The sequence below is a fragment of the Simochromis diagramma genome, unplaced genomic scaffold (assembly GCF_900408965.1).
Source record: "Simochromis diagramma unplaced genomic scaffold, fSimDia1.1 OVJJ01000064.1, whole genome shotgun sequence".
In the NCBI taxonomy this organism is placed as follows: Eukaryota; Metazoa; Chordata; class Actinopteri; order Cichliformes; family Cichlidae; genus Simochromis; species Simochromis diagramma.
In genome coordinates this window covers 67702-80897 of record NW_024386915.1, presented here as the reverse complement: position 1 = coordinate 80897, position 13196 = coordinate 67702, and the positions used below count along the sequence as shown (strand labels likewise).

The following is a 13196-nucleotide window of genomic DNA, read 5'->3' as shown; positions in this document are numbered from 1 at the left end:
GATACTCAGATGTTATTATTGTGTTATTTTGTAGCTGAATACGATGTTTGTGTGATTATCAGTGAAGAAGCAGTGAGGAGGATGGAGAGAGAGAGAGGACAGAGGGTGAAGTTAGAAACACTAAAGAATTTTTCATGGATTTCATGGATGATTTGAGTGATTTCCAGCAGGACACTTAAACATGTCAGTGGACATCCTAAAGAACATATTCACTGATATGAAACGTGTCATTGAACAGGATTAATATCAGTGGAAGCATGGTGGAAACAGCTGTGACTGCATGGATGTGACACACTTCAAATCTGTTCTCCACTCTTGGATTTGGGATCCATGGAGCTGCTGCTGAGTCTGTACAATAAAGGAATGGTGTGGAAGGTTGCAGCGTACGGACACAAACACTTTGTGGTTACAATCTGATTTTATTTTCAACATTAAACTACTAACCTACACTGATCAATGATGTTAATGATCACATCTGGACTCACCCAGCCTTTCTGCAGTTCCTCACAGCTGGAATCAGTCTCTGTCGTCCCCGCTCTGATGTTTTGTACTTCTGCAGGTCCAACTCATCCAGAACCTCCTCTGACATCTGCAGCATGAAGGCCAGAGCTGAGCACTGGATCTCAGAGAGTTTCTTCTCTGATCTGTTCTCTGACTTCAGGAACTCTTGGATCTCCTGATGTACTGAGAGGTGGTTCATCTCCATCAGACAGTGGAAGATGTTGATGCTTCTGTCAGGAGAGATTTTATCACTGTTCATCTCCTTCAGGTTGTTGATGACTCTCTGGATGGTTCCTGGACTGATCTCTGTCTGACCCAGCAGACCTACTAAGAGTCTCTGGTTGGACTCCAGACAGAGGCCATGAAGGAAGCGAACAAACAGGTCCAGGTGGCCATTTTTACTCTGGAGGGATTTCTCCATGGCTCGTTTAAGGAAATCATCCAGAGATGGTTTAATTTGGGGATGTAGAAGCAAGTTATCATGATAGTCAAAATCAAAGTCAGAATCATAACAAAAATCTCCCAGGAAGTCTTCCACTACCTCTGTCTTCCTGTTGGTGTGACAGTGGAACATGTAGACGGCAGCCAGAAACTCCTGAATGCTCAGATGAACAAAGCAGTAGACTGGTTTCTGGAAGATCACACACTCTCTTTTGAAGATCTCTGTACAAACTCCTGAGTACACCGAGGCCTCTGTCACATCCAGACCACACTGCTCCAGGTCTTCTTGGTAGAACATGATGTTTCCTTTCTTCAGATGTTCAAACGCCAGCCTCCCCAGCTTCAGAAGAACTTCCCTGTCAGCCTCCGTCAGCTCCTGTGGACTCGTCTCACGTCCCTCATGGTACTTGTTCTTCTTCCTCTTTGTCTGAACCAGCAGGAAGTGTGAGTACATGTCAGTCAGGGTCTTGGGCAGCTCTCCTCTCTGCTCTGTAGTCAACGTGTGCTCCAGAACTGTAGCAGTGATCCAGCAGAAGACTGGGATACTACACATGATGTGGAGGCTCCTGGTTGTCGTCATGTGGGAGATGATTCTGCTGGACAGCTCTTCATCACTGAATCTCCTCCTGAAGTACTCCTCCTTCTGGGCGTCAGTGAAGCCTCGTACTTCTGTTAGCCTGTCAACACATGTAGGAGGGATCTGATTGGCTGCTGCGGGTCGGGAAGTTATCCAGACGAGAGCCGAGGGAAGCAGATTCCCCTGGATGAGGTTTGTCAGCAGCTGGCTGACTGATGACTTCTGTGTGACATCAGACAGCAGCTTCCTGTTGGTGAAATCCAATGAAAGTCTGCTTTCATCCAGGCCGTCAAAGATGAACAAAAGCTGAGAGACAGCCAGCTTCTCTGCTGTGACCTTCTGTAATGTTGGATGGAAAACATGGAGCAGCTCCAGAAGACTGTACTGCTCATCTCTGATCAGGTTCAGCTCCCTGAATGAAAGCAGAACCACCACACTGACATGTTGGTTCTCCAAGCCCTCTGCCCAGTCCAGAGTGAACTTCTGCACTGAGAAGGTTTTTCCAACACCAGCCACGCCGTTGGTCAGAACCACTCTGATGGGTCTCTGTTGGTCAGGTAAGGCTTTAAAGATGTCCTGGCACCTGATTGGAGCGTCATGGAGGGCGTCCATCTTGGAAGCTGTCTCCAGCTGCCTCACCTCATGTTGGGTATGAACCTCTTCACTCTGTCCCTCTGTGATGTAGAGCTCAGTGTAGATCCTGTTGAGGAGGGTTCTACTTCCTGTTTCATCACTTCCTTCAGTCACACGTTCACATCTCCTCCTCAGACTGATCTTATGTTCATCTAAAACCTCCTGCAGACCAACATCTGCTGAAAGAAAGAAAAACAATGAGACTAAAGAGAAAGAAAACTCTTCAATGTCTGAACAACACAAGAAGTCCAGTTTTCAGAAATGAGTCCATCAGCAGACAGATGTTCAGTCTTACTTTGTACACAGCTGCTCTGACTGGCTGTCTGCAGTCCAGCTCTGCTTCTGGATCTTTCTCCACACTGGGGACAGGAGGAGTCTCCTGATGGAGCAGACTGGTCCCAGTATGAGGAGATGCACTGTCTGCAGAACCAGTGTCCACAGCTGGTAGAGACTGGATCCTTCAGGACGTCCTGACACAAAGCACAGCAGGACGGCTGCTCCTCCTCACAAACACCACTCCTCTTCCTCTTCCTCCTCTGTGAACACATTTCTTTATCACTAAAACATTTACTGTCAGTGAAAAACATCCAGATGTGACCAAACTGCAGTTCCTCACAGTTCCTTTGATTTCATCAACACTAATGAGCTGCTCTTCCTGTCTGCCTGTCTCATTAAACACTGAGCGATGAATACAAACTCAACACTTCCTGCAGACTTCCTGACTTCACAATAAAAGCTTTCCATCAGAGAGAGACAGTTATGACTTTCACTGTTTTACAGCCGCTGTGTGCAGATTATCTGGGTCAGTTCACTCTGAAGCAGCTTAGAAGTGTCCGTGTAGAGCCGTGGTCTGACACACAGAGACTTCTGATTTTCTCTATTTAAACAAACATGATGAAGATGAGCAGGTTTCTCTTCTAGTATAAACTCTGTGTCTCTCTGGCTGGCTCATGATGGCTTTTCAGGTTTTGTTTATGTTTTGCTCTCTCCTGCTAGCGTTTTGCCTGCCTGGGTGGAGCTTGTAATGGCCTCTCGCTCTTGGTCCACACAGTTATGATGATTACACCACCTGTTGCTGACTCACCTGGGCTTACTGGTAACCATTTAACGCTGCGGCATGGAGCAGTTTGTCGCTGGGACATTGACCCTCCTGTGTTCATGATCTCAGCTCTTTGCTAAGAAATCTCTCTCTAAATTCACCAGTTGGGTTAACTTTGTGTATACTTTGAGTATATATTTCCCCGGACCTGGTTACAGACGCTTACCTGTGACTCCCATGTGTGGCTGTGTGAGTGGAGAGCAGGACAAGAGTGACTGAAGAGGAGTGAGTGTGGACTCCCTTCCCTCTTTTCCCTGGAGCCCTGGACCCCCTCCCCAACTCACTGTACATATATAGAGCACTGTGGTTCACCCCTTTGGTGAATAAACTGTCACCTTTTTGTTTGTCAGAACTCAGTCTGTGCTTGAGTTCCTCTGTTAGCCATGACATTTTGTTGGTTCTCTCTCTTCAGGTCCTTGTAAGTGTTTGATCGGCCTTTCTAAAACATTATATTTATTCTGCTTCGATTGTTTTGTGTGCTGAGGGACATTGTTGCATGATCCACTTTTTCTTATCACTCAAATATCCTGATACTTTCAGAAAGTTGGAGAGCTCTCCTGGCTTGCTTAGTCTTTGCTCTGTACTGCAGTACTTGCATTGGTTTCACTGGACAAGTCTGCATGTGAATCTACAACTGATCTGACATTGTGGCACAAACACAGTAAACAAACACTACGAGCACCTTGTTTCATGTGCAGTGGCTTTCTTCTCATTCTGTTACTGAACACTGTATGAAAAGCCTCTCACTGCCAGCATCCTTCCAGCCCCACGACAACAAGACCAACTCACATCTTCACAACACCAAGAATTTTTCCCCTTTTCTTTGGAGAAACTGAGAAGCCAATAGGATTGTAGCTCAAACTTGCCCACAGTCCTGCTTCATCACTGCTCACTCCTACCTGTGTTGGTGCTGAGTGGACAGTCATAGCCTGCTGCTAGCATGAATGCTAAACGTACTGCTGTGGATGATCAGCAGAAAAACATGTTGTCAGTTTGACTGTTTGCTGTATTTAAAGTGTTTTTCTCAGTTCATCTGTATTCAAAGTGCATTCGGGGCTTTAGCTGACAGCTCTTTGTGCTAACAAACTCAACTCTCTTAGTTTAAGCCAACAGACAAAAACACGTTGATGTTCTCTCGTCACCTAACAAAGTCCAAACCCTGTGAACTATTTTAGCTTTAATAATTGTGGATTCAGGTATCCTGAACCCATCTTTGGACATTTGTAATTAAATATTTTAAAACTCCATCAAAGACTCCTGATGTGGCTGTTTGGAGAAGGAAAAGAGGGACAAAGTGGAGCGTCGAGCTGAGGCTTCATTCACTGCAAACCTAAAGTTTTGTTTTCTTATTTCTGCTGTTTGCATGTTCACAGCTGAAATAAAGCTGCCTCTTTGACTTCATCCTGTTGTGTTTGGGTCCAATCCTGCCTGCCACACAGGGCTACAGGACAAAGTCTAATATTTTTATCTTTTTAATGAATCTTTGGTCATATTTATCCAGGAAAACACAAACATGTAAAGGAGTCATCACAGGTCTCTGACCTCGTTGGTCCAGGTGCAGCACTGAAGTGTTGAGGGTGACCTTTGGACCGGTCACTCCTCACAGATGGACAGCTGGATCCTGCAGACTGTGACCTCTGACCTCTGCAGACACAAACATGTTTTATTCAATGATCAATTCTCTGATGAAGTGATTGAAGCAGCTGTGATCACACAGACTGCAGATAATGCAGCTGTTTGCTGTCAGTAACAGTCCTCTTAGATTAGAGTTCAGCTTTTTACAGGAAAACAAATGTCCCTGAATGCAACAGTGAGACACAGTCTGCCTGTGTGGCTGTGATAGCTGCCGTTAGGAGCTCATGTGTTTGCAGTTAGACGAGGAGATGTTACCATCATGGACACGTTAACAAATCCTGCAGCATCACGTGGCACAAACACTTTGTGTTCCTGTCATCTGCAAGCAACAGGAAGTTCATTAATAAAGGCGGGATGGAGACGTGACTGTGATGGTTCTCCTTCATCCAGCTGTTACACACATCTGGGCTCACACGACGAGCCTTTGTCTAATACAGCAGCTGCTCTCTGAACACTTTTCTGAAGAGGAGCTGCACAAACCTTTGTTTGCTTTCTAGAGCAGCGTATCAAAGTCAAACTACCCACTGCTAGCAGCTGTTTCTATCATAGTTTAGGATCCAGATGTGTGAGGTCTAAATTTACACCTCTGATTAAAATACATAGTTAAAAACAGCCAATTGAGTCCAAATGTGTCTTAAACCAGATAAACTGACAGTTACAGCTGAGCCTGTGTGTCCTTGGAGACACTGCTCTGCTACAGAGATGCATTTTAGAAACCAGGAAACATCAAAATCATTTAAATCAGAGAGTTCATGTTACTAACAGCTCACCTCTCTGCAGCAGAGACTTTGAAATTAATGAAGTCATCTTTAGACCGGTCACTCTGTAAGGACACAGAGCTGGGTGGAGGTCCAGGCGGGTTCCTGTGAATAATGATGGAGCAGTGATGTGAGTGCTGAGCTGTGACATGGAGAAGAGTCATGGACAGTTAGAGATGGTCATCTCACCTCTGAGCTTTGGTCTGGCTCTCATGTTCCCCACACAGAGTGCTTTTAGAGGGAGGGACTCCCTCCTCTCTGTCCTTACACTGATCCATGCTGCTCAATCCACATCAGCTCACACACACTTTCTACCTTCACCTGCAGAGGAAACACAAATCATTCATGTGCACATCAACTGAGAGCTGCAGAGGTCGTGTCTGATGTGTTGGACTAACATCCATCTGAGACGCAGCTTTCATCAGTTCACTACAAAAAGTGTCACAGAGCCGAGTTCAGCCTCCAAATCCTCCATTACTGTAGTCCTACAAAGCAGCAGGTCAAACATGGCTGCAGAGAGCAGCTTTATGTCAGTAACAATGTCCAGGACCGAGCTGACTGCTTACAGAGTTCATACTCTAACTGCTAGCTGCTCTGCTAGCTAAGCTAACTCAGTAACAGTGACTCTGACAGCAGTTACTGTGGAACAGCGGCCGAGCTCAGGACACATTCAGTGTGTTTAGTCTGAGTCCTGGACTCTGATTCAATGGATTCAATCCAGCTCAGAGTTTCATGTGTTCATCAGAATAAAATACATGTACTAATATAACAGAAGCAATGCTCTGAATGCAGGACCGTAATGGAGGATAAATAAGGTTTTTACAGCCTGAAAGAAACATTCAGTTCATATATTTGTAGACAGTGAAGCAGTTTTTAATACTGCAGCTGTTTCCTTCACCTGTGTGTGTGTGAGCCACACCTTCATGTGCTGCTTTAGAAATATGTGGTCTGACTGCTCAGACTGAGTCTAGGAGGAAAGTTCACACGCTGGAGAAAGTTTTGTTCCTAACTTTGTCAGAGTTCGGCTCCAAAGACAAAGAAGACGGAGCTCACAGTCTGTAGATGGTCCTCAGTGTGTGTGTGAAGCCAAGAAAGCACACAGGAGTGTGTTTATGTCAGCAAATCAGTGTGTGTGAAGAGTCTGAGGGAGTGTGTGAATGAGACTAAACACTGAAACCAACAGTCCAAGAAAAGCGTCTGGATTTCTTTAAGTTTAACTTAAAGAAATCCAGACGCTTTTCTTTTTGTCTCCATAATGTCTCCATAATGCTGCAATGTTATCTGCCCCAGAAACACACTGTGCAGAAGCTCTGATGGTGACACAGAAAAGTCAAAGTGGAGATACTTCTGTCCACCTTTGATTAGACTCATTATAAAAAGGAAACAAAGTTTGAACACAGTCATGTTTCCAGTTCACTGACTTACATTTATTCCATGGACACTCACTCTAACCTGAAGCACAGCTACAACCCAACATTGTTGAGGCCTCATCTCCTCCTTTCCTGACTGTAGAGCTTAAATATGCAACAACCAACAAATAAAAGAATTTGGTTCATTTCAAAGAAATTCACACGGTGACCAAGTAAAGTAACCGTAGTAAAGGAGACAACATCCCGTTGATGGTGGGATTATTTGAAAGATTTGCTTTAGTCACGTCACCAAATGCAGTTGAACCACCCGTGGATCCATGTTTGACCATTCTACCACTCTGAGCTCTGCTTTTTAATCATTTTATTATTATCATCATTCATTTATTCATTCTTTGGAGGGGGGCTATTTCCTAATGCCGCCCTAATAAGCTGATGTTCAAGGGGAAATATAACAGAAACTCTTTCAGTGTTATTCATTAATAAATTAACAGATAAACTGTGAAGAAGAAAAAAACTGAGATTTAAAGGAGAGAGTGAGAAACTTGATCATCCATCCTCATTGTCATGCCTTCAGAAATGTGTTCTCATGTGTTCTTTTTATCTCGTTATCACAGCTTAGAGCGACTCGTGTATCTTCGTAGCGACTCGTGTATCTTCGTAACCATGACAGCACGAGAGCAGTGCATGCTGGGAGTCAGGAAGTGAATCTACCGTGTGACTCGGGATATTAGCGTGTGGGCTCATGCAGCCGCCAGCTCCGCCGTTACAGGTTTAATCCTTTTCCCCTCGCTAAGGCATAGTCTGTGAGTATAATTCATTTTTGTACTATTAAGCGGCGAAGCGTTTGAACCGTTGTCTGTTATTCGGTTAGCTTTATTGTGTCTCATATAAGCTATGCGGCTAGGTTGTTAGGCTGTAATAATTAGCCAGATGTTTTGAGCTTATTGTATCTATAATACATCTCATATATTTCATTGTATCGTGTTTACAGTTTCACAAAAAAAGTACCCAGTAAAGCTCCTGGACTTCAACCCCCTGTGTCTCGGAGATTTATTTGGGAGTGTTTAAGCTGGATGGAAACTTAGCCCATTACAGTGAAAAGACTGCAACGCAGCTAACGGGGCATACAGGATCGCCGCCGTACGCAGCCACTCATTATCAAGAGATAAACGGCTCCCACTACAGCCTTCGGAGAGCTTCGCCTTCAGCCTTCCTCTCCCGATACCGGAGACCCAGCGACACGCAATGTCACAACGTAGCAATGCTAACAAAGGAAATGGAGACAACCAGTCAGAGTGTGTGCGCTCAAGGAGCAGTCGCTCATCTGGTACATCGTCTGGCTCGAAAATCAGCATAGCCATCGCCGTGGCAAAAGCAAAGGCTGAAGCCGCGCAAGCTAGAGCGGCACATTCAAAAAGGGAAATCGAGCTTAAAGTGGAGCAAGCACGTATTCAAGCGAGCCTCGACGCATTAATGGACGAAAAGGAAAGGGATGCTGCCGTTGCAGAGGCGAACTCCCTAGTAGCCGGTCTACAAGATATGGGTCTCGAAGTACGCAGCGAAGTTAACAGCCCGGTCTCCCAGTCTGTCAAAGACCAGCGCGTAGCCGCCTTTGTCACCGAACAGGCCAGCCTGAGCGCCAAGGGTCTATCGGCTACAGAAAACAACCTTCCCCCTTCTCAGCCAGTCACTCACCCGCATAACGCGGCTCAGACCCAAGATGCCGCTCCCGCTGCTATTACGCCACGCCAAGCTCTTCAGGGCCCTTGGAAAAGCGAGGCACCGTTAAGACAGAGCTTCAAGTCACCCTTCTACCTCCCTCCAACTCCACTCCTACAGCAGAACCCCAAACGAGATTCTACGTTTCCCACGCATCAGCCCGTCCACGGGACACTCTACGGAGGTGATTACGACCATTCTACAACCACTGACCTTATCAAATATCTCACTCGTAACCACTTGGTGACTTCAGGTCTCACCGCATATGACGACCAGCCAATAAACTACTGGGCCTGGAAAACATCGTTTCAGAACGCCACTGCCAATCTAGACCTGTCTGCCGCAGAAGAACTCGACCTCCTAACCAAACACCTGGGAAAAGAGTCAGCAGAACAAGTAAGAAGAATAAAGGCGGTCAACATCAGGAACCCAACTACTGGGCTGTGCTCAGCATGGGAGCGCCTCGACGAAGTATACGGCTCACCAGAAGCAGTCGAACAAGCTCTGTTCAGCAAACTAGAAAGCTTTCCGAAGCTCACATCAAAGGACCCACGGAGACTCCGGGACCTAGCCGACCTGCTGTCAGAGCTACAAGCCGCCAAGGAAGACGGCTACCTCGCGGGCATGTCGTACTTGGACACCTCCAGAGGGATTAAGCCCATCATCGAGAAACTTCCATATAGTTTACAAGAAAAATGGTTATACCACGGGGCGAGATACAAACAAGAACATTTTGTCAGCTTCCCACCTTTCCCCGTGTTGGTGGACTTCATCCGCACCGAGGCGAAAGCACGTACGGACCCAAGTTTCAGCCTCTTCATGCCAAACCCTCCAGCCGAAGGAAGGAATAAATGGGAGAGGCCCACAAAGACGTCCGTCCACGCCCACAAGACACAGGTCTCAGGCACTACCAAGTCCGGGTCCAAAGAAAGCAGGGAACGCATTGACCCGAATAAGTATTGCCCCCTGCACAAAAAGCCCCATCCTCTGAGGAAATGCAGAGGCTTCCGCGAGAAGAGCTTAGACGACCGTAAACAGCTTCTGAAAGAACACTACGTCTGTTTTCGCTGCTGCTCGTCAACAGAACACCTAGCAAAGAACAGCACAGCCGAGATAACATGTACCGAGTGTGGGAGCGCTGCCCACCCGACAGCTCTCCACCCCCACACGCCTGCCTGGAGGCCCAAGTCGTTCCCCTCCACCTCAGAGGATAGCGGGGAGGAGGACAAAGCGGACAACCAGGAGGTCAAGGCAACGTGCACACAGGTATGTGGAGAAGGTCTGAGCGCTAGAGCATGTGCTAAGATCTGTCTCGTCAGGGTGTTCCCAAACGGACGAAGAGAGGAAGCCAAGAGAATGTACGCTATATTGGATGAGCAGAGTAATCGCTCCCTCGCGCGGTCAGAGTTCTTCGAAGCCTTCAAGATCTCCGGGCGCCCGTACCCATACACCCTAAAGACCTGCGCGGGACGTACGGAGACAGCGGGGAGGAGAGCCAGCGGCTACACCGTAGAGCCATTGGATAAGAAATCGAGTATTTCTTTGCCTACACTCCTCGAGTGTAACCAAATCCCTAACGTTCGTGCGGAGATTCCCACCCCCGGTGCGGCCTACCATCATGCTCATCTAAAATGCATCGCCGACAAGATACCACCTCCGGACCCAGACGCTAACATCCTTCTCCTACTGGGCAGAGATATCTTACGGGTCCACAAGGTCCGAGAGCAGATAAGTGGCCCAGGAGACGCTCCCTTCGCCCAAAGGCTTGACCTGGGGTGGGTCATCGTCGGGGACGTGTGCCTCGGAGGTGCTCACAGGCCACCGGAGGTGAGAAGCTACAAAACAGCCGTTCTAGGAAACGGTCGTACAAGTCATCTCCAGCCATGTGACAACCAGATCAAAGTGACAGAGGCGTTCGAACAAGCACGCGACTACCACCACCATTCAGCACTAGTGTCGACGATGCTAACTGGAGACCATTTGGGGCAAACCGTCTTCGCTCGCACTCCCAACGACCACAGACTCGCTCCATCCTTGGAAGATCTAGAGTTTCTGAGAATAATGGAAGCCGAGTGCTGCCAGAACAACTCCAACAGCTGGGTCGCACCTCTGCCGTTTAGGTCACCGAGACGGCGACTCCCCAACAACAGGAAACAGGCCCTCGAACGCCTCGTCTCACTTCGGCGCTCACTGGAAAAACGACCACGGATGAAGGCCGACTTCCTAGAGTTTATGGAGAAGATGCTCAAGAAGGCACATGCTGAAGTTGCCCCTCCCATGCAACCTGGTCAGGAGCGTTGGTACTTGCCCCTGTTCGGCGTGTATCACCCTCGGAAGCCGGACAAGATCCGCGTGGTTTTCGACAGCAGCGCATCCTATGAGGGAGTATCGCTCAATGACGTTTTACTCACCGGTCCCGACCTCAATAACAGCCTACTAGGTGTTCTCATGAGGTTTAGGAAGGAACAGGTTGCAATCACTGCCGACATCGAGCACATGTTCCACTGTTTCATCGTGAAAGAGGACCACCGGGATTTTCTCCGTTTCCTGTGGTACAAAAACAACGACCCTACCTCCGACATTGTGGACTACAGGATGCGGGTTCATCTCTTTGGTAACAGCCCCTCGCCCGCTGTCGCAGTGTACTGCTTGCGGCGGGCGGCTAAGGCAGCAGAGGCCGACTACGGCAGCGATGCCAGGAGATTCATCGACCGCGACTTCTATGTCGACGATGCCTTGAAGTCCTTCAACACAGAGGAAGAAGGCATCGCAGTTCTCCAACGAGCGCAGAAGATGCTCGCGGCTTCTAACCTCAGGCTGCACAAGGTTGCGTCAAATCGCTCTGCAGTCATCAGAGCGTTCCCCCCTCAAGATCGCTCTCAGGACTTCAATGGCCTAGATCTCTTCATCGACGATCTGCCCATTCAGCGTAGCCTGGGACTGTTTTGGAACATGCGCACGGACACCTTCGCGTTCCAGATCGAGATTGACCAGAAGCCGTTCACCCGCAGAGGGGTACTCTCGACCGTGAACAGCCTATACGACCCCCTAGGGTTTCTTGCACCCATCACAGTCGACGGAAGACGGATTCTCAGAGAGCTCACCTTGCAAGCGGAGGATTGGGACGCACCCCTTCCCAGAGACATGGAGATCGAGTGGACTAGATGGAAACAGTCTCTCCAAGACCTGGAGGGGCTCGAGATACCACGCCCTTATACGTCCCTCTCCACCATAGGCGCTCTGAGGAGAGAACTCTGTGTCTTCGCCGACGCGTCGGTCAAAGCAATAGCAGCCGTAGCCTACATCAAGGTAACTAGCAAACAGGGACAGACTGAGATTGGCTTCGTCTTTGGGAAGGCGAAGTTGGCTCCTCAACCCGGATCAACTATCCCCAGACTTGAACTCTGCGCTGCCGTGCTTGCTGTCGAGATCGCTGAGATGATAGTTGCAGAGATGGACACAACGTTCGACAGCATCACCTACTATACAGATAGCAAAGTCGTGCTGGGGTACATCCACAACCGGTCAAGGAGGTTTTATGTCTACGTACACAACAGGGTCCAACGAATCCTTCAGTCACCTAATCCTGGCAAGTGGAAGTACGTCCCAACGCACCTCAACCCAGCCGATGTTGGGTCAAGAACCATAGCATCAGCCCTGCTCAGTAGCACACCATGGCTCAAAGGACCAGCCTTTCTCTGCGACGCATCAGGGCATCTATCCGAGCTCCAAGAGACATACAATCTCGTCGACCCTGACATCGATGCCGAAGTGCGTCCGCAGGTGACGGCGAAACTCACCCATGTCACCAAAGGTGTGATACGCCCTCAACGTTTTGAACGTTTCTCCAAGTTCAGCACACTCCGTGCAGCCATCGCACACCTGATACACATAGCTAGGTCCTTCGCTCGCTCGACGCAGAGCGAATGTCGAGGCTGGCACATTTGTCGTCCTACAGAGGAGGAGTTACTGAGAGCCGAGGTGTGCATTGTAAGGAGCGTCCAGGGCGACTGCTACGCAGAAGAGCTCAAGTGCATCAACTCGGAAACCAACATACCATCCTCTAGCAGTTTGTGGAGACTGCATCCCATTATGGACCAGGATCGACTACTCAGGGTAGGAGGTCGGATCGAGCAGTCAGACTTAGGCATGAACGAGACTCATCCCATCATCATTCCTGGCCGGCATCACCTCGCAACTCTGCTTGTGTCCCACTATCACGAAGCAATAAAGCACCAAGGGAGACATCTTACCGAGGGTGCTATTCGGGCTGCAGGGTTTTGGATCGTGGGAGCCAAACGCTGTATCAGCAGTCTGCTTCACAGATGCATCACTTGTAGGAAACTGAGAGGGAAGGCCGAACATCAACAGATGGCAGCCCTGCCAGCAGAACGGCTACGAGTGGCACCTCCCTTCACTTACGTGGGCGTTGATGTTTTTGGACCATGGGACGTCGTTTCACG

The 13196-nt window shown here is 48.3% G+C and overlaps 1 protein-coding gene across 5 annotated transcripts; it reads right to left on the bottom strand.

Annotated features, from left to right (window-relative positions):
* Nucleotides 1-241: 241 nt before the first annotated feature.
* On the bottom strand, nucleotides 242-5872 carry LOC120736377 (protein NLRC3-like). 5 transcript variants are annotated; one of them, XM_040036420.1, is made up of 5 exons: nucleotides 5834-5872; nucleotides 5657-5749; nucleotides 2585-4895; nucleotides 2448-2515; nucleotides 242-2331 (listed from the first exon to the last, which is right to left on the bottom strand). In XM_040036420.1, exons 3-5 carry the CDS (start codon nucleotides 2737-2739, stop codon nucleotides 482-484), a joined length of 2073 nt encoding a protein of 690 aa, XP_039892354.1. In that variant the 5' UTR covers nucleotides 2740-4895; nucleotides 5657-5749; nucleotides 5834-5872; the 3' UTR covers nucleotides 242-481. The 5 variants fall into 5 exon arrangements, with proteins under 5 accessions (XP_039892354.1, XP_039892355.1, XP_039892351.1 ...); XM_040036421.1 differs by having other exon boundaries at nucleotides 242-2328; XM_040036417.1 differs by having other exon boundaries at nucleotides 2448-3778; nucleotides 4419-4895.
* Nucleotides 5873-13196: the final 7324 nt, after the last annotated feature.